The following is a 20845-nucleotide window of genomic DNA, read 5'->3' as shown; positions in this document are numbered from 1 at the left end:
ATCAAACTAATGTTGCAGTCGACGATCCTAACAATTTATATTTATACGTATGTAATAACTAAGTGAGAGGACGGGATTTTGCACGCGTGTCGTAGGCACGTGTCCCTTCCTATTCAACAATATTTATAAGTTCCCACTTTCCAAAATACTATTAATTAACATATGGTAAGTTAGGGTGTCGAACCCACGAGGAACGGTAGCATCCGTTATGTATTTCCACACTTAGAAAGGTTTTGGCGATGCCGCCACGCTCTAAATTGGGGGTGGGAACTAAACTACGAAATGCAAATAAAACCTAAGCTAAGATTGAGAACTAAAAGTGAAAATAACATGCAAGTAAAAGAAAGCATTTAAACTGGAACGCAGACTGGGCAAGTTGATAAACTGGGCAGTTTAGCAGCAAGATCAGAACAGTGGCGAGAACTTTGTAAAATAACATTTTCGAAAATAAAAGGAACAAGAGGAAAGAAACCAGCTTTTGTCACGAAATTTACTAAGTAAAAGGAGCAACATAAACTAAGCTAAAAGGCTTTCTAAAGTGAAAAGCTAAGTGATGGAAAAGGTGTACATCTTGTCTCCTAACTCCTATTACCCAAAAGTGTAAAACCATTGGATAAAAGCCTACAACTAATGGTTCTTTCACTTGACTTCTAAAAGCTGATTTTAACCACTAATCCTACACTAAAGGCACGAAAATTAAGTGAGAGGAATGACTAATTGGCTGCTACACAACTACCAAACAAGAGAAACAACAAATCATCAATTAAACTACCTAAACATGCATTGAAAACACCAAATGAAAAGCTGAAAATTAAAGCACTTAAACATGATGAAAGAAGCTTCAAGAACACTTAAACATGGTGAAAAGAAAATGCTTGAGAAACTGATTTTCAAAGCTTGAAAGAAGTTTTAACTAAACAAGAACATAACCAACACTAGAACTAAACAACAAGCTAAAACCGAAATTCAAACAAAAGCTAAACTTAAAGCACATTAAACACAAACACTTAGAGAAATTACTACTTGAAATGAGCTTTTAAAACAAGAACAACAACAATAACTAAGAGTGAGATTGATGCAAAAGAACTACAAAGTTAAGAACAAGCAACTAGAGAAAAATAAACACAACAACTAAATTACTACTACTTCAACCCATGATGAATAAAGATTTTGGCAGCCTTGAAGTTGAAATCTCTCTTCTTAAGGAAGAGAGGAAAGTTTTCTAGAGAGAGAATAAACTAAAGCTAAGTGACAAAGTTGTTAGTGGGTCTTGGAAAGTTAAGTACTTTTAATACATATATCCAATAAAAGATATTTCCCCTTCTTTTTTACTCCCCAAGGGCTGATATGGGCGTGTGTAGCAAGTGAGACATATCCTTGATAAGTGTGTGGAAGTGGCTTTAGTCATTTTCCCGTCAGGTTCAAACTGGCCAGTTCAACAGCTTGGGCAGTTTGAGTCTTCTTTGCCTTCTTCCTTCACTTTCTTCCATTCTTTCACATTTTGCCCTCTTTCTTGCATGTTTTCCTTTTCACGCCTTCATTAAGTAGCTTCCGAACTTAATGATCCATACCCTGCCAAAAAGCATCTTTTTTCATGCAAATATTCAACTAATAAGTGCAAAAAGTGATCGTTTCCGAGTGACGAAAACTAGCCTATCACTAAGTAAATTGAATAAAGGTATGTCATAAAATTCCAATTTAGTGACAACACAAGGATGAATTTTGTGTATTAATATGAAACAATGCATAGAAGGAAGTTCTTACATATACACGTGATATAATTATATACATATACGTATATTCCACATAATTAATAAAGTTTTTTTATTAATTTAAGATTTTAAAATATACTAATATTAATTATTCTGTACTTTTTTTGTAGCGTGTAAAAATTATAAATGTACGTATATAATATTCCCATTAGATACAATATGCAGTTGAAACTTGAGAGTATGTAAGGAATGTTCTAAATATTTTGGAGAAATTTCCACAATTTAAAGTAATAATTAAATTTAGATTTACATTGATTAGTTTGCGTGTATGGTTATGCATAGTTGGAATATGACTTTTTTAGAGTTCCATTTGTCAAATAATTATTTGTATGACATACCAACTCACTATGTCTAGGAAATTTTTTCTCCATATTTTAGTTTATTGATCTATCTGAAAACTATAATATATTTGAGTGTTTTTTAACAAAAAGAAAAATATCATAGTAAAAAATAAGAGAAAAGAATATACTAGTAACAAATTTGTAGACAAATTACAGTAGTTCTTTTTTAAATATTATGTTTCAAATACAGCCGTAGTGATTAAATCTATGCATTTAATAAAATGGTGTGAAGAAAAAGAAAAGACCACAACCGATTTTCTTTTATATTTATGGTATTTTTATTTTTGTTAAAATTCTCAAATATTCTCTCCGTCCGCCATTAGGAGTCTCATTTGTTGGCAGCACGGATTTTAAGAAATATTAAGAAAAGTGGGTGAAAAAAAGTTAGTGGAATATGAGTCCTACTTGTATAAATTAGTTTTAAATAAAATGTGAGTCGAAAGAGTTAGTGAAAGGTGGGATTCTATTTCTATTTATAATAAAAGTGAACCGAGACTTCTATTCGCGGACGGACTAAAATAAAAAAACGAGACTCCTATTCGCGAATGGAGGGAGTATATTATAGTTCTCAATTAAACTAATAACTTAACATACTTGAAGATTCTTTATGATATTCGACATTATTCTTAGAATAAATTATAAGCTTTAAAAATTTAGAAATAAAAAGTGCTATAAAAAATTAAATTAAACAAGAAAGATGTAAAATATAAATATTAAACACAAAAAAACATACAATATATGTAATATCATGGTTATAATTTATACTCCATCCGTCCCACAAGAATATGCACTTTCTAATTTTGGAAATTCTTTTCCCTCTAATGAGATGAGACTCATTCTACACTAACAATACTTTAATTACTTTTTCTCTCTACATCTCCCATATTTTACTAATTTTGTATTAAAACTCGTATCGAAATGATGGCGTAAGTATTCTAATTTGTAAATATAATCATTGTGTTTTTGAGTATTCAAATAAAAAATAGTATATTCCATAATGAAAAAAATTGTCGGTAAATTTTGAAAATAAATAGTCGGTAAAACTAATATACGAGAATTTAGAATAACTCTTTATTTCCATGTCGGCAAATATTCTTTTATTCTAATTTTTCTCTCTCTTCTTCCCCAGATTCAGAACATTAATGAAGTGCCGCTTCTCTATGGATCGATTTGTACTTTTAAGTTTTAAGTAGAAAAGTTTCTATAGTGAAATATTGAAACTCCTTTGTAATATGATATTGATGTGAAATATATTGATGTTGTCTACCATAACACAAGATATTTGAATCCTTTCTAGTAGTTCTAGATTTCTCACATAAACTTGCATCTCCTCAATTCAGATCGAGTATAATACGCCAAAACCACAAATCCATAATTATGTCAATTTCAGTATAAATATAAAAAGTGGCATGAATCATTATTGTATGCAAATAGTATACAAAATCAATCCACGTCAATAGGTGGACACATCGAATGGAAGAGATAAACACAACACGACAAACAATAGAATATTATTTTTTAAAAGGAAAGATTGACGCATAGATATGGAGACAAAAAAAAACACCACGAAAAAAAAGGGAAAGAATTGCATTTGGAAAGATTGACAATTAGAAAGGAAGATAAAACACAAAAATAAAACATTATATAGTTACAAATGACGTGGAAATAAGAAAATATCAAAACTCTAGCTAGTAATTTAGGAAATAATTATCGTTTCCAAATTAAGTATTTACAGCTTTAGGAAATTAAGTTTTGCATAATGTATCAAATCACGTCTATATTTAAGTTAAATATTTCCATATAAACATTCTAAATCATACTTTTATAAGGAGTAGTCGCACAGCTCCCATCATCACTTTCGCATCCCTCATATCTCTTTGCTGTAGCTGTCTTTGTAAAGTAAAGGTTTTACCCATTTACTATTTAATTTGTGTTTGTGTTTGTGTTTGTGTTTATATTAGTATATTAGTTCTTTGCTTGCGCTTTTTTTCACGATTGATCATTCTTTAAAATTGATCGTGCAGTATTATTCCCCATGATATAGTACTAAATTAAATGAAGTAGTCAGCTTTTATTTTTCTAACCCTAACTCATGTGGAGTAGTAATTACGTTTACTTAATTTGCATGGGAATTTATATCAATTCCTAAATCCCAATTCATGTATTTTGGTAAAATAAATTGGAAGATAAATTATAATACTATTTACAATTCTCTGTTAAAAATTTGTTCAAACCAAAAAGTGTCCTAGAGTTCGTGATATGATTTAAACACTAGAGAATAATTTCTATATCAACTGTTTAAAAGACATTATATGTAAAATAGAGTATATTAATATTTTTTAAGATTACCTTACTATATATACTCCTCCATATGTTTGAATTTATCTAATTTAATTTGCTTTCTTCCAGTGTGGCAAAGACTCGAAAAGGAAAACCCCAAAATTTTCAAGGCCTATCATCTGAGGTTGGCTCTGAAGGCCCAGCCAGGTAAGAAGATTTAATGAGTTGCTGGAGAGACAGGTTGAGCTAATGAGCCAGACAGGGCGAGGAGTCCCTTCGTCGTTATCAATGAATGCATCTCAGACAAATTCAAGTGTGTTTTCGAACATAATTAACTTTTTACATGATTCATAAAAGTGAATTATGTTTTCAAACTTGGGCAGTGCACAACATCTCGGATTATGAAGCTCAACAGCTAGCGGAAAACATGCAACAAGTTGTTACAATATTGCCCATGGAGATGAATGATGTGATGATTGAATCAGTCTCGTCTGCTTCACCTTTCACTAGTGTTTGGGATCCCATGGAGATACCGCACAACTTGAGTGTCTCAGATTTCATAACTTACTTTTCCGATGGCACAATGCAAGTTCCGGCCAGCATGTACGTGCCAGAAAATATGCTATTTACTCCAAATTTGCCATTCCTCGACTCTTGTTTTCGATTCTAATAGTGAACTACTACCTCCGTCCCACATTAAGTGTCACATTTTACTATTTCAGTTCGTCCCACAATAAGAGTCATATTTCACTTTTATCATAAATGGTAAGTAGACCTCACATTCCACCAACCAATTCTACTAATACTTTATTATAAAACTAATATATATAAGTGGGACTCATAGTCCACTAACTTATTCAACACACTTTTCTTTACAATTCTTAAAATCCATGCCCACACTAAATATGACACTTAATGTGGGACGGAGGTAGTAATTTTTTTTAAGATTCCTGTCTTCGAATTTAATTTATAACTATTTATATTCTATCTTATACTCTGTTCCGTTCATTTCAATATTTCATTTTTCTTTAATTTGGACTTTACATTCTAATATGCGACCAAATAAAAATTTAATACATAAGCAACAACTAACATAAATTATTATTTACGTTACAAGCCATATATTGCAGCAATGGCATACTTACTTTGTCACTCTCCCATTTTTTTAATTAAATTTAATTTAATCTCTTGTATTTTTTTGTGAATACACACTTAACAAGATGCATTCTTTTTCATGTTTCATTGTAAATGCAGTAGTTTTTTCACATTTGTGGTCCAAACCGTGAATACAATTAAAAATGAAATTAAGCACTGAGCAATTACGGAAAAAATAAGAAATACAAAAAATTAGTTACCCAATTCATCTCAATTATATCTTCAATGAAAATATTAATTTTCATTTAATTAAACCAAATATACAAATTTAACAATTAGATCAAGTGTTCTTAGAATAAATTAATAAAGCTCAGTCCTCAGGTAAGTAACAATATGCGCTTTCTTATTTTGTTTTCTTTACTGATATTTTTTCCCTCCTACAAAGTTATTATGTCATGGTAATTTATGAATAAAATCAGTTGTCACGCCCAAAAATTACAACTACTATAAATTTTTAAAAATTCTATGTTTAGAAAGATTAATTAAAATTAAAACTTTTATTATACCTTTATTTACTTCCAAAATAAAATATCACAGGGCATTATTATGTGGGAAAACCGAAAATCAAACTTTTAAAACAATCACCTTTAGACGTCTATCAGTTATGGAAAATATAATTCAGAATAAAATATGTAATCCTAAATAATCACTCTAAATAATTACTTATTTTAAGTAAATTATAACTCAAAAGAATGTTTTATGCTGCAAAATTAGAAAGCAAAAAAAAACAAGTGGTATAACTTTAAAAAAATATTTCCCACACTAAGAATTGCCTATATTCACTTTAATTCTTTATTAAAAATGTTGATAGATTTCATTTTTCGTTCTTAAACATTTAAACTGATCTTTGTAATAGAAAATATTTCATTTAAAAGCACAATAAAATTCATTAAAGCATTTTACACATTACGATGATTGTAATATTTTCTGTGTCTAGATTCTACTCTTCAATTTGTTGTTAATTGTTAATTACTTGTACAAATATGATACCAATTAATTTAATTATTAGAAGAATACTTGCACTGATTTATAATAGTAGCTTATTGATGCCTGTGCAATAAAATGAAACTAATGGGAAAGGGTGACAAAAAAAAAGAAATAATAGAAGTTGCAAGGAAATTTTAGTAAGAGCCTTATTAATTTACTTAGAAGAATATTTGAGAACCAGATGTTAAATATATGACCGAGTGCTAAGGGAGAAAGAATGAAATTAACGAAAAAAAGAGGTGTGAAACGGTGCCGTATTGGTGCACAACATCCTCTGTTGTTGTGCACCTCTGTTGTGGTTGGGATCTCAGATAGTGTTAGTCAATTGTAAGGTCCACATTATCATGGTGTAATTAATAATTTTTTCCCCATATTTATACTTGGCCTTAAATCCGGAGCCTATCTCAAAGCCTATTTTCATTTCCTTTTACCACGTCAGCAGCCCATCTCCCTGCAATAGGAGCCCATCTCACTTCAATATCTCATTTCTGCATCAACACTACGTTCTTTTATTTTTAATGTCAAACTCTAAATAATTTAAATTAAAATACATAATAAATTAATTTTTCGTTGTATTACAATATTGGAAAAAAGAATACAACGAGAAGCAAATTTCAATAAATTTACAATAAAACATCAGTGCCTGCGTGACCACACTTCTTTAGTCATATCACGTTGGAGTACACGATGGGCTTTGGCCAGGCGCATGTCAACAAATGCCTGAAGACGCTCATCATCGATGTACGGTAGACTCTAACGATGGGACTAACTTGCAACACCGTGGCTTGGTCCAGCAGTGTTTTCATTGACGATGTCTGTGATTCCTTCACCTTCATAGTCGACTATCATATGTATGCATGATGATGCATGCATATGTGGTATCAACAATATCTCCAATGTAGAATAAACACGTGGAGCCTTTAACCAATGCCCAACGCTTGGAGTACACCAAAAGCCCGCTCCACATCCTTTCGTGTAGCCTCTTGCCGTAGGACAAAATAAGTCTTCTTCGGCTTAGTGGATAATTTGATCGTCTTCAAAAAAGGGCCATGACGAGTAGATGCCACCAGCTAAGTAGTACCCCAACTTATACGGATTATCGTTGGTAGTGAAGTCGATGGCTAGGCCTAAACCCCCATTGTTGATTGAAGAGGGGCAAGGACTACATGACGTTGAGGTCATTGATCGACCCGACAACACCGAAGTAAGCAAGTCAAATCCATAACAGCTGGTCGGCAATGGCTTTGAGTATGGTGGTGGGGTGCGTGCCTTTAAACCCGGTCGTAAACTGGCCTCTCCACGCTGTTGGGCAGTTCTTCCACTGCTCTATGCTGCCTAGCATCCCCTGGAAGTCGTGCATCCTCCCATGCAAATCCAGTAAGAACAAGCAATTAGCTACGGTCGGCTTCTGCACATAGTCGAGTCCAGTCGTCTCGCCGATGTGAAGATATTCATCGAACATATAGGCAGTTCCTCCGTAAGCCAACTGTTGCACAACAACCTGCATTTCTATAGCGGCGACAGTCCGATCCTGCCGGCTGCGTTAGTACGGAGCTGGAAGTACTCATAACGCGCCGACAACGTGTTTACAATGCGCAATAAAAGTGGGCGCTGCATTCTGAAACGTCGACGGAAAACTGCCGGCGGATAGCATTGCTCCTCGTCAAAAGTAATCCGCGAACAACCGATTGTGAGCCGCCGCGTGGTTATGGTGAATCACTCAACGATGCCGGACTGGCCTAGGGACTGTCACCTGTTCCCGCCGGTGTCGTTCTCCAATCTCCGCTAAGCGTTCCCACATCCGGTCAATGATTGGGCTGTTCTCGCCGGCGTCGGAAACGGAATCCGAAGAGAAATTGAAAGCCATTTCTAATGAGAGAGAAATATGAATAGAGAAGGAGATGGATGTGTGAAATGAATGAGATTGTTATTTATAGGGGAAGATCGGCCCCCGGGAATTGACCACCATTGCTAGTGCTCTTATGCAGTTGGGACAGCTACGAGCATAAACATGCTCACTAAAGTATCTAACGTGCTTGCCAAATATACCAAAAATTAGTTTTGTTCACTAGATCAGCAAAAGTGCTGGCAAATTTTGGCGTAATCATCTGATCATCCTCCCCAATTTTAACGATGAAGTTTGTGATTGATATATCTGTGCAATATATAATGAATGACAAGCACTGTGGTTCTGCCAAAATGTGCAAGCGTAAATTTGCTTCCTCAGCATTTAATTTTAATCATGAAATGCATAATTTAGATCTCCCTCTCTCTTCCTATTTCCGACTCAGCAAAAATTCCATCTTCGCTGTCGCATTTGAGTGTGCGAGTATAATATACATTCTCTACTTTACTCAGGTTTCTGTCACCTCTCTCTCTCTCTCTCTAGATCTCCTGTTTCTATTCGGCTGCTCTCCAGATCTCCATAGACTTGTGCTGATACGCCGTCGCACTTGGCTTAGATCCGCAGCTTCGATCTCGGAGCCTTGCCACGTCTCCAGCCATGGCGGCTGCCAATGCTCCGATCACCATGAAAGAAGCCCTCACGGTAATCCTAATTTCCGCACTTACTCAATTATACTCATTTTAGCTTTATCACTGTTAATTTGAAATATTATAAATGAATTTTGCTTATTTTGATGCTTTGGCAATTGCAAGCTGCTGGTGGTTATCCGTTTCGTAGTTAGACTATTTCCTGTTTACTATAGTTTCAGATCCGCTGGGTTTGTTTTAAGGTTGGTACGATATATTATGACTATATTAGCTTTATGACTGTTAATTTGAAATATTATGAATGAATTTTGCTTAATTTGATGCTTTGGCAATTGCAAGCTGTTGGTGATTATCCGTTTCGTAGTTACACTATCTCCTGTTTACTATAGTTTCAGATCCGCTGGGTTTGTTTCATGTCTGATACGATATAGCCTCAGTGTTGTTGTTAGCTGGCGTGAACTTTGACTGTGTTTTATTTGGTGTTTACAGTTGACTAGCTTAGGGATCAATCCTCAGTTCATTACTTTTACAAATGTGACGATGGAGTCGGATAAGTACATCTGTGTTCGTGAGACTGCTCCACAAAACAGTGTGGTGATTATCGATATGAGCATGCCATCACAACCGCTTCGGCGCCCCATTACAGCTGATTCAGCGCTTATGAATCCAAATTCTAGAATTCTGGCATTGAAAGGTGAACAAATGCTACTGAGCGCTCCTGATTGATTAAATCTTGGCATTTGATTTCTGGTGTGTGTTTGAAGAATCTCTTATGGTGAAAGCTCAGATAAAGTTACATTGCCGTTTAATCCATCTGGATAGTATATTTGGCCAGAATTGGGCTTTGAAGACAGTATTCTACCATAGAAAGTCTTATTTTGACTATACATGTATTCAAATGAGAAAAATGACCCGGAATATTCTAGAAAGTGAGATGAAAAAGACTGAGTAACTAGGAAGTATATCGAACTTAGAGCCTCTAATAAACAGTGTAGATGTGCTTGAGGACACAAAGTGGAGAATTTAATGGAGGAAGTAGATCCTAGTTGTGACAATGCAGTGATTTGAAGATGTCTCTTTCCTAGTTATTTCTAAGTTGCAGCAACTCTATCCTTTTTATGTATAAGGAGCTCAGTAGTCAGTATAAGCTCAGTAGTCAGTATAAGCGAAGTTAACTGTAACTATAACAAATTTTGGCTGCTTGATTAATGAACAAAGAATTTAAGTTGATCTGAGAAATACTATAAGACTTCATCATCTCAGAAATTTCTGGATTCACATGTCATATATTGTTACACTTTATTGCCAATCATAAACAATTCACTGAATAAATAATGATCAATTTTGCTTCCTTTTGTTGTGATCATACTGAAAAGACTAGTTTCCTTGATGAAGCTCAACTTCCCGGAACCACTCAAGACCACCTACAAATATTTAACATTGAGGCAAAAGCAAAGATGAAGTCGCATCAGATGCCCGATCAGGTAAACATATATGCAACAAATATGAGCATATGATGCACTGTTCATAAAATGCTTCAGTATTTTAATAAGCTTCGTGATAGGTTGTATTCTGGAAGTGGATAACTCCTAAGATGTTGGGTTTAGTCACGCAGTCCTCAGTTTATCACTGGTCAATTGAAGGTGATATGCCATCACTTTTTTCCCTTTTTCTTTTTTTTTGGCACTACCTTTCTTCTTCAACTTCTTTCATCTTGCTATGGGTAGGTGACTCAGAACCTGTAAAGATGTTTGACAGAACTGCAAATTTAGCAAACAACCAGATAATCAATTATAAATGTGATCCTTCTGAAAAGTGGCTGGTTTTAATTGGTATTGCTCCTGGTTCGCCCGAGGTAAGTATGAACTGTTTATTTGGCTCAACTGCAATTGTTAGATTTATAATACAATACTATATTTATAAAAGCTATCCTCTGACTGGTACTATAATAGTTTCCTCAAAGTATATTTTTCTGTTGCCTTTTGCTATAATCTTAAGAACAAATTCAACTGTTTAGTGAAAACTTGTTTGTTTTAATATCTCTAGATCTAGTTTTATTTTTATGAATAATTCTTCAAAGTGAGCATGGAACTCCTTCCGTCCCAAGATATTAGACTCATTTCTTTTGGCACAAGAATTTAGGAGGTGTTGTTTAGTGGTGTAAGTGGGGTTAGTAATGAAGTAGATTTTTACCATAAATAGAAATGGCTCAAGTATGTTGGGACACCCCAAAATGGTATACGAGTCTAATATCTTGGGACAGAGGGAGTACTATTTTTCATGAGCGGCAGAATTGGTTGCCAGTTTACAGTTTTTAAGATGAACTCACTTCTGATGCTATATTTGAATATATATGGATTTATACAGCATAATAGAGTTTGTACCTAACCTAGCACATTTTCTGTTGATATATCCTATTCAGAAAAATAAAGTTTAGTCTGGTGCCTTCTGTTATATGAGTGTTATTAATATTAAGTAGGTTGCATGGATTAGGTGACCATGATAATAATTGTGGAAACAACTTTTGAATAGTAGCAGTGAGGTCACTGCTTCATTGCATACCTATATCTAGATTGATATCATTTATTTTTACATTTTCTGTCTCTTGTCCCAACAAGTCTTTGGAATAATAATCTGGAAAGGATTAATGTATTGTATATGCACACCTTTTGCCGATTGATGTAGAATGAGTTTTAAAATCAATTAAATTATTCCGTGAATGATCACACATATGAGTATTATGACTTCTTATATGCAAATGTGTTTGAGTTACTTTTGTCTGCTGATGTATAGTGCTGGATTGATTATTTTAAATCAGTCTAACGGTGAATTTGTACAATATTTTCATCTCATGTTTGTGCAAGATATCTATTAAATGACATTGTATTGTATCACCAGAAGCACTTTCATTTACTACATATACTTTACAATCAAAATTTTACTATATTGACATTCTAATTTTGTGCCATGAATATGCTCCAATTTTAGAATTTGAAATGGGAATGTTATATAAATAAGCAGGCCCTTTCTGTTTACCTTACATAATCTTATTATCTTACTAAGATTAAATACTTTCTCCAGCGGCCTCAATTGGTCAAAGGAAATATGCAGTTGTTTTCCGTAGATCAGCAAAGAAGCCAAGCCCTTGAAGCTCATGCTGCATCATTCGCTTCTTTCAAAGTACATGTTTTTTTCTTGGTGTGATGCTCTTATGCTGTTGCTGTCGTCAAAATCTTACATTGGTTCTTGAGCAGGTAGCTGGGAATGATAAGGACTCTATCCTTATTTCTTTTGCCTCAAAAAGCTCTAATGCGGGGCAGGTGACATCAAAGTTGCATGTTATTGAGCTTGGTGCTCAGCCAGGTGGATGTATATTTGATAATTACTTTCTTATATATTTATTTGAAACTTTTTGGAATACAATAGGCCTCGCAGTCTTTTACAGGTTTTACTTGCACTTATTGCTTAATTAAAATTTGCATGTGTTAATGTGTAGGAAAACCATCTTTCACTAAAAAACAAGCAGATCTGTTCTTCCCTCCAGACTTTGCTGATGATTTTCCAGTTGCCATGCAGGTATTCTCTTCTTGGAATTGTTCGATTATCTTGTGCATCTATTCTTCGTATCTCATACTTGCTCCTATTTTGTTTTGTTTCAACAGATATCACATAAGTATGGCCTTATATATGTGATTACGAAGCTTGGGTTACTCTTTGTATATGATCTAGAAACTGCCACAGCAGTATACAGAAATAGAATTAGTCCGGATCCCATTTTTCTGACATCAGAAGCTTCATCTATCGGAGGTTTTTATGCAATTAATAGGAGAGGGCAGGTGTTACTTGCTACAGTTAATGAAGCAACTATTGTGCCTTTTGTCAGTGGCCAAGTATGTTCATTAACTTTTGTGTTCAATGACTTAGTCTTTATGTTTTCATTGCACCCATCTAATCTTCAAAATTGTGGCAGTTAAACAATTTGGAGCTTGCTGTCAATCTTGCTAAAAGAGGAAACCTCCCTGGTGCTGAGAATTTGGTAAGTCGATCAGCTCTTTAGATGCACCAATTTATCCTTCATTTTCATGATATGGTAAGGAGGGTTTACAGCTGTCCCTTTACACATTGTAGAAGGAACTTGTTGTTAAATGTTTAGTTTAATCTTTTTATTTTTAATTAAACTTTAGCAAACTTGTGAATCACTTACTCTTTTACCCATTTTGTTAATAAAAGAACACATGTGAAACATGCATAATGATTCGACTTGCCTATATGAAATGCATGTCACTTCTGGAATATTTTGGGGATGATATGGAATTACATCATCTTAGCACTTGAAAGGTGCTTAGTTTTTGGTCCCTTAAGATGGTCTGGTCTTAGTTCAAGGACACCTGATACTGGATAACAATATTGTACCTGTTTTTTATCTTAAAAACACATTAGGTTGTCCAGCGTTTCCAAGAATTATTTGCTCAGACCAAGTATAAGGAGGCAGCAGAGCTAGCTGCCGAATCTCCCCAAGGCATCCTCCGGACACCAGAAACTGTTTCCAAATTTCAGGTAGATATCTTTATTAACGCCATATTGTAGCTACTAGCTAGTGAGGGTATAATTTCTCATACCATCATTCCACATGTAATTTATGTTATCTACATTCTGAATTAAAAACTTGCATGCTTTTAATTTGGGGTGATAATTAATCAGCATAATATTTGTTCATATTTTCAGAGTGTTCCCGTTCAAGCTGGGCAGACGCCACCATTGCTGCAGTACTTTGGAACTCTTTTGACTAAAGGAAAGCTTAATGCATTTGAGTCTCTCGAGTTATCTCGTCTTGTTGTCAACCAAAACAAAAAGAATCTGTTAGAGAACTGGTTGGCTGAAGATAAACTGGAGTGTAGCGAGGAACTGGGAGACCTTGTAAAGGTCAGATATAACCTAAGTTTGAAATGTTAGCATCCTTAATTCCTTATATTAATTCACAGCATTCTGTCTGAGATTCCACATTCTTTTGCGTTGCATGAACTTGTTTCTTCCTTGTCTGTTTTCTAGACGGTTGACAATGACCTTGCCCTGAAGATATTTATCAAAGCTAGAGTTACACCAAAAGTTGTTGCGGCATTTGCTGAGCGTCGGGAGTTTGACAAAATCTTAATATACTCAAAGCAGGTAAAGTGATGATCAGAATTGAAATAGCGTACCCTTTCTTTTTCTTTTATCTTACCCTGTATTATTGTGACGTTTGTTGAGGTGTTTCTGTTTATTTTTATGTCATTATCCTTCTGATGTTAGTTTATAAAGGGTTTGTTAAATGAGAGATTATATTCTTCATGGAACAGGTTGGCTATACTCCTGATTACCTGTTCCTTCTGCAAACAATTCTCCGGTCTGATCCGCAGGTACTTTTGGACTTTGTAATTGTAAAGCAAACTCAATACTTTGTAATTGTGAAATTGTAATAATTTCCTTTTGCTGCGTGAAGGGAGCTGTTAATTTTGCCCTTATGATGTCTCAAATGGAAGGAGGATGCCCTGTTGATTACAATACCATTACTGATTTATTTCTTCAGGTTTGAGTGCTTTCTTCATCCTGTCTCTTAAAATTTGTATTCCAACTATCATGACTCTTCTGTTAGTGTTTTTGGTGTTTTACATTTGAAATTCTTTATTACACATCCAAAGTTTGAGACAGCTGATTAGAGCTTCTTTCTTCATTAAACTATTTTTCTCCAGAGGAATATGATCCGTGAAGCAACTGCGTTTCTGTTGGATGTCCTGAAACCTAATCTACCAGAGCATGCACACCTGCAAACTAAGGTCTATCATTAATCTTCTTAATCCTCTACTGAATTATTGTCATTCATCATTGCCTTGACTTTGCATGGACTCATGATTTCCTATATTCTATTCATTTTCAGGTCCTGGAAATCAATCTCGTGACTTTTCCCAATGTGGCTGATGCTATTTTAGCAAATGGGATGTTCAGTCATTATGATAGACCACGGGTTGCACAACTTTGTGAGAAAGCAGGTCTTTATGTGCGCGCACTTCAGGTATAACGTCTTCATTCATTTTCTGCTTAAAAAGCCTTATTCATAATTTTAAATTCAGTTCCCAAAATTTTAATTAAACATTATTATCTGTCTGCAGCATTACTCGGAGCTGCCTGATATCAAGCGTGTCATTGTTAATACTCATGCGATTGAACCACAGGTCTGAAAAAACTATTACTCCCTCCGTCCCTGAAAATTATGAACTATTTCCTTTTTAGGTAAACAACACATTACCCCTACACATCATTTTATTTACAACTTATACCATTACACTACACTATACTACTGATGATGTGAGCCCACTCTCCACTAACACTACTTACACTACCCTTTATCTCTCTCTCTCTCTCTCTCTCTCTATCTCTTACTTACCAATTATACATTATAACCCGTGCCGAACCAAATGTTCATACTTTTCAAGGACAGAGGTCGTATATTATTATCTGTCTTTTTTTTAAATGGTTATTCAATGCTTCATGATGTATGCATTTCAGGCACTTGTGGAATTTTTCGGTACTCTTTCCAAAGAATGGGCACTAGAGTGTATGAAAGATCTTCTACTGGTCAATTTGAGAGGCAACCTTCAGATTATTGTCCAGGTATGATTGTAAGCTAGTGAAGTATTTATGAAATTTAAGAGTATGGCGTTCAAGTATTCTTTTAATATTCTTTTTGGGCACCATATTCATGGAAAATGTGGAATTAAGAATAACATTCTCCTTGTTTATTGGATTTTACTGATTCTGATTGTTCATTGTTTATGTAGACTGCTAAAGAGTACTGTGAACAATTGGGAGTTGAAGCATGCATAAGGCTTTTTGAGCAGTTCAAGTCCTATGAAGGATTATACTTCTTTTTGGGGTCGTACTTGAGCTCCAGGTAATCCATTTTGGAAGCCATTTCCTGCAAATTACAAAGGATAAGTTCTTTCAATGGTACTGAATTGCTAGTTAGCATGCTAATTATTCATCTCTGGCAGTGAGGATCCTGACATTCATTTCAAGTACATTGAAGCAGCTGCTAAGACTGGACAGATTAAAGAGGTCGAGCGTGTTACAAGAGAATCAAATTTCTATGATCCTGAAAAGACCAAGAACTTTTTAATGGAAGCTAAACTCCCTGATGCTCGGCCACTGATCAATGTGTGCGACCGCTTTGGTTTTGTTCCTGACCTCACACATTACTTGTACACCAACAACATGCTTCGTTACATTGAAGGATATGTGCAGAAGGTATTCTTTTTATCAATGTTTTGAACTGCTAAGAAAAAAAATCCATTTTTCGCGAACTAATTTCTTTCCTTTGATAGGTTAATCCAGGAAATGCTCCATTGGTTGTTGGGCAGCTCCTCGATGATGAGTGCCCTGAAGATTTCATTAAAGGACTGATTTTGTCTGTCCGTTCGCTGCTCCCAGTTGAGCCTCTGGTGGAGGAGTGTGAAAAAAGGTACCTAGCATATTTTCGTATGTTAGAATAAAGGATGCGTTTTTTGTTTTGTTATGAATGCCATGTGTGGGGTGCAGGAACCGACTTCGTCTGCTTACTCAGTTTTTGGAGCATCTTGTGAGTGAAGGAAGCCAAGATGTGCATGTCCACAATGCTCTGGGTAAAATCATTATTGATAGCAACAACAATCCGGAGCACTTTCTCACAACAAACCCGTACTACGATTCACGTGTTGTGGGTAAATACTGTGAGAAGCGTGATCCTACCCTTGCTGTTGTCGCATATCGGAGAGGACAATGTGATGATGAACTTATTAATGTGACGAATAAGAATTCATTGTTCAAGCTGCAGGCCAGGTTTGTGATTTTTGTAGGTTTGGTGCCATGTTTTTTAGGGTCACATATTCTCTAGAATGTGATCCTTTAGTTTATTATTGCAGGTATGTGGTTGAGAGAATGGATGGTGATCTCTGGGCCAAAGTTCTTGATCCTGAAAATGAATTCAGAAGGCTTCTCATTGACCAAGTTGTATCCACAGCTTTGCCAGAAAGCAAAAGCCCTGAACAAGTTTCTGCAGCTGTTAAAGCGTTTATGACTGCTGATCTTCCTCATGAGCTAATCGAATTGCTTGAAAAGATTGTGCTTCAAAACTCTGCTTTCAGTGGGAACTTCAACTTGCAAAACTTACTTATCTTGACTGCCATCAAGGCTGATCCATCTAGGGTTATGGACTATGTTAATAGACTCGATAACTTTGACGGCCCGTCTGTTGGAGAGGTGGCTGTGGATGCTCAATTGTATGAAGAAGCTTATGCTATTTTCAAGAAGTTTAATTTGAACGTCCAGGCTGTTAATGTGTTGTTGGATAATATTCGAGACATCAACCGCGCTGTTGAATTTGCTTACCGTGTTGAAGAAGATGCTGTCTGGAGTCAAGTGGCTAAAGCTCAACTCAGGGATGGGCTAGTGAGCGATGCAATTGAATCATTTATTCGTGCTGATGATGCAACTCAATTTTTGGAAGTCATCCGAGCTGCACAGGATGCAGATGTTTATCATGACCTTGTGAAGTATCTTCTAATGGTTAGGCAGAAATCAAAGGAGCCTAAAGTAGACAGTGAGCTTATTTATGCATACGCCAAAATTGATAGGCTGGGAGAAATTGAAGAATTTATTCTTATGCCTAACGTGGCAAATCTGCCAAATGTTGGTGATCGCTTGTACGATGAAGCTCTATATGAGGCTGCGAAAATTATTTTTGCTTTCATCTCCAATTGGGGAAAATTGGCAAGTACTTTAGTGAAGTTGAAGCAATTCCAAGGTGCTGTTGATGCTGCACGGAAAGCTAATAGTGCAAAGACATGGAAAGAAATATGTTTTTCCTGTGTTGATGCTGAGGAGTTCCGCTTGGCTCAAATATGTGGGCTCAACATCATAGTACAAGTAACTGAATATAGTGGACTATGTTATATTCAACTTCCTCTAGTTACATGATAAGTGAGCTATAAATCAACAGTATTCATTTTCAGTCCCATCATTTTCTGGTTTTTGCAGGTTGATGACCTTGAAGAGGTTAGCGAGTATTATCAGAACAGAGGATGCTTTAATGAGCTCATATCACTTATGGAGAGTGGTCTAGGATTGGAACGTGCACATATGGGCATCTTTACAGAGCTGGGTGTCCTTTATGCTAGATATCGCCACGAGAAACTTATGGAGCACATCAAGTTGTTCTCTACCCGTCTCAATATTCCCAAACTGATTCGAGCATGTGATGAACAGCAGCACTGGCTAGAGCTAACTTACTTATATGTTCAGTATGATGAGTTTGATAATGCTGCAACCACTGTGATGAATCATTCCCCAGAAGCTTGGGATCACATGCAATTCAAAGATATCATTGTCAAAGTTGCCAATGTGGAGCTATACTACAAAGCTGTGAACTTTTACTTGCAAGAGCACCCTGATCTCATCAATGATGTTCTCAATGTGCTTGCTCTTCGCGTCGATCACACTCGTGTTGTGGACATAATGAGAAAGGTCAGACTTAATTTTGTTATCTGACTTCTGTCTCACTACACAATTTTGTGGTCATAGTCAAAGTTGTCACCTCTTTCTTATTACATTTTCTGATTTTCTTTAGGCGGGCCACCTGCGTCTTATTAAGCCGTACATGGTAGCCGTTCAAAGCAATAATGTGTCTGCGGTCAATGAAGCTCTCAACGGGATCTATGTTGAAGAGGAGGATTATGAGAGGCTACGTGAGTCGATTGACTTGCATGATAACTTTGATCAAATCGGCCTTGCTCAAAAGGTGATTGTGTTTCCGCATCATAGTGGCCTTTAGACTGCCTTTAGATATTTATATTTATGCATTCTTCTTTACCTAGCAGATCGAGAAACACGAGCTTTTTGAAATGAGACGAGTTGCTGCATACATTTACAAGAAGGCCGGGAGGTGGAAGCAATCGATTGCTTTGTCAAAGAAAGATAACCTTTACAAAGATGCAATGGAGACAGCTTCACAATCTGGCGATTGTGAACTTGCAGAGGAGTTGCTTGTTTATTTCATTGAACAGGTATAATTGATGATTCTATCTGCATGATTTATGTTCTTGACTAGAAATAGTGTCAATAATGTCCTTTTGTTTTCTTCTATTCTTATTGATTTTGCTCCTCTTACATGATTGGTGAGCCTAAATTTGTTAGTAGTTGTTGGCTTTTTCGATTAGGGACAATACTAGTCTCAAGGATCTCATCCATATTTTTTATGCTGTTACCCTTTTAACTCACAGTTTATGTTTATTATGTGGTCATGGTATTCTTATAAAAGCTCAAACATTTGTGCACATGGTTACCAATCTTCTGTCGTTGCTTCTAATGATGTCATGTCCTATTATATTGTAGCAGACATGTTGCTCTATTGCTTGTAGAAGATTCTGTACTTTCTTCAAGAGGTATATTGGTCAAAAGTTGAATGTCTAATGTTGGTTGTTGTTTTTGTAGGGTAAGAAGGAGTGCTTTGCATCGTGCCTCTTTGTTTGCTATGATTTAATCCGCCCAGATGTTGCACTGGAACTCGCCTGGAAGAATAACATGATTGATTTTGCATTCCCGTATCTTTTACAGGTGAATCTCTCTCCTTATCCTCCTGATTTTTGTGCATGCCTGTAGAGGTGTGGCCATATGGTTGTCCTGTACAATAGCAATGATCTTTCTAGGAAGTCATAGAATGTTGATTGAGAAGTACCCCCTGTATAAAAGTCTTAAGGTTTATTTTTACTGGTGGTGTCTTTGATTTTAAAGGATGTACTTTCTTCATCTTCTTCTGCAGTTTATCCGGGAATACAGTGGCAAAGTTGATGAATTAGTTAAGCACAAGCTTGAGGCTATGGAAGTAGAGAAGGCTAAAAAGGAAGAAGAGAAAGATGTTGTCCTGCAACAGGTACATATTATTCATTAATGAATGTTAAGAAATTGCATTTCAAAAAAAGAAAAAGAAAGGTCTTACTTTGTTAACCTACTAAGTTCTAGCCCTGTCACTGATTTGTCTGGCTAATTGCTGCAGAATATGTACGCACAACTACTTCCTCTTGCTTTGCCGGCACCTCCTATGCCGGGCATTGGAGGTCCAGGAATGGGAGGGGGATTTGCTGCCCCTCCCCCACCCATGGGTGGTATGGGCATGCCTCCAATGCCCCCATTTGGCATGCCGCAAATGGGGTCATACTGATACGTTGATGTTTCATACCTTAACGCGTCACTTGATCAGTGTTTTTTCTCCCTGGACATTGATGGTACAGATTACAGCAGAAGCCAAGGGTTTACTCCTAGGGGTAAAAAGTAATTTGATTCGAAGCTGAGGCTAAGTCGAACAAATTAATTTGATTTTTTTACTGTTTTGTCTGTGATAGTGTGTGGGTATGTATATCTCTTTGTGATATTCTTTGTTAGCTGAGGCATTTTTTTGCAGCTTTAGGCAAAGCTGAGAGTATAGTGTGTAACTTTATACAAGCAAGTGTTCAGGATTACCAGACATTCTGTTCTGAATGTTTGAATTTCCTCTCTTTTTTGTGGTCTAGATTTGAATGTTGTAAATTTACTATATTGTGGCCGGTTGGCGTTTTTTCCGAGAAGAAAACCGTTGCTTTGTGGCGAAAAGGTCTAGACGTCGAAGCAGTGTAATGAATTCATACATTTTTTGCTACTTGTTTCTGGGTTCTATTTGTATTTAATTTCCAGCAGCAATTTTGAGCATATGGAAATGTTGGAATGTGAAACTTGTAATCTGTTTGTCTTAGTCAATAGTTTTTCTTTCTGCAA

At 35.7% G+C, this 20845-nt stretch overlaps 1 protein-coding gene across 2 annotated transcripts; it reads left to right on the top strand.

The window, feature by feature from the left end:
- Positions 1-8717: 8717 nt before the first annotated feature.
- On the top strand, positions 8718-20845 carry LOC121781859 (clathrin heavy chain 1-like). 2 transcript variants are annotated; one of them, XM_042179560.1, is made up of 31 exons: positions 8718-8893; positions 8998-9083; positions 9518-9722; positions 10424-10512; positions 10593-10671; positions 10756-10883; positions 12110-12208; positions 12283-12391; positions 12525-12604; positions 12691-12918; positions 12999-13064; positions 13469-13585; positions 13754-13951; positions 14078-14194; positions 14365-14424; positions 14508-14594; positions 14758-14841; positions 14943-15077; positions 15175-15237; positions 15572-15676; positions 15844-15956; positions 16057-16309; positions 16387-16523; positions 16601-16879; positions 16963-17965; positions 18077-18562; positions 18666-18836; positions 18916-19101; positions 19529-19651; positions 19857-19967; positions 20091-20845. In XM_042179560.1, the coding sequence occupies exons 2-31, from the start codon at positions 9039-9041 to the stop codon at positions 20253-20255; spliced, it is 5121 nt and encodes a 1706-aa protein (XP_042035494.1). In that variant the 5' UTR covers positions 8718-8893; positions 8998-9038; the 3' UTR covers positions 20256-20845. The 2 variants fall into 2 exon arrangements, with proteins under 2 accessions (XP_042035494.1, XP_042035495.1); XM_042179561.1 differs by lacking the exons at positions 8718-8893; positions 8998-9083 and having other exon boundaries at positions 9589-9722; positions 10405-10512.

This window comes from Salvia splendens, chromosome 20 (assembly GCF_004379255.2).
Source record: "Salvia splendens isolate huo1 chromosome 20, SspV2, whole genome shotgun sequence".
Classification (NCBI taxonomy): domain Eukaryota; kingdom Viridiplantae; phylum Streptophyta; class Magnoliopsida; order Lamiales; family Lamiaceae; genus Salvia; species Salvia splendens.
Note: the sequence above shows the minus strand (reverse complement) of the source record. Positions and strands in the feature narration are given on the sequence as shown.

Bases quoted from the DNA above. Each gene is read 5' to 3' on its own strand.
- LOC121781859 (XM_042179560.1), top strand. From the start codon at position 9,039: ATGGCGGCTGCCAATGCTCCGATCACCATGAAAGAAGCCCTCACG. The intron at 13,952-14,077 runs GTCAGATATAAC...TCTGTTTTCTAG, and splicing joins AACTGGGAGACCTTGTAAAG to ACGGTTGACAATGACCTTGC. The intron at 16,524-16,600 runs GTACCTAGCATA...TGTGGGGTGCAG, and splicing joins GTGGAGGAGTGTGAAAAAAG to GAACCGACTTCGTCTGCTTA.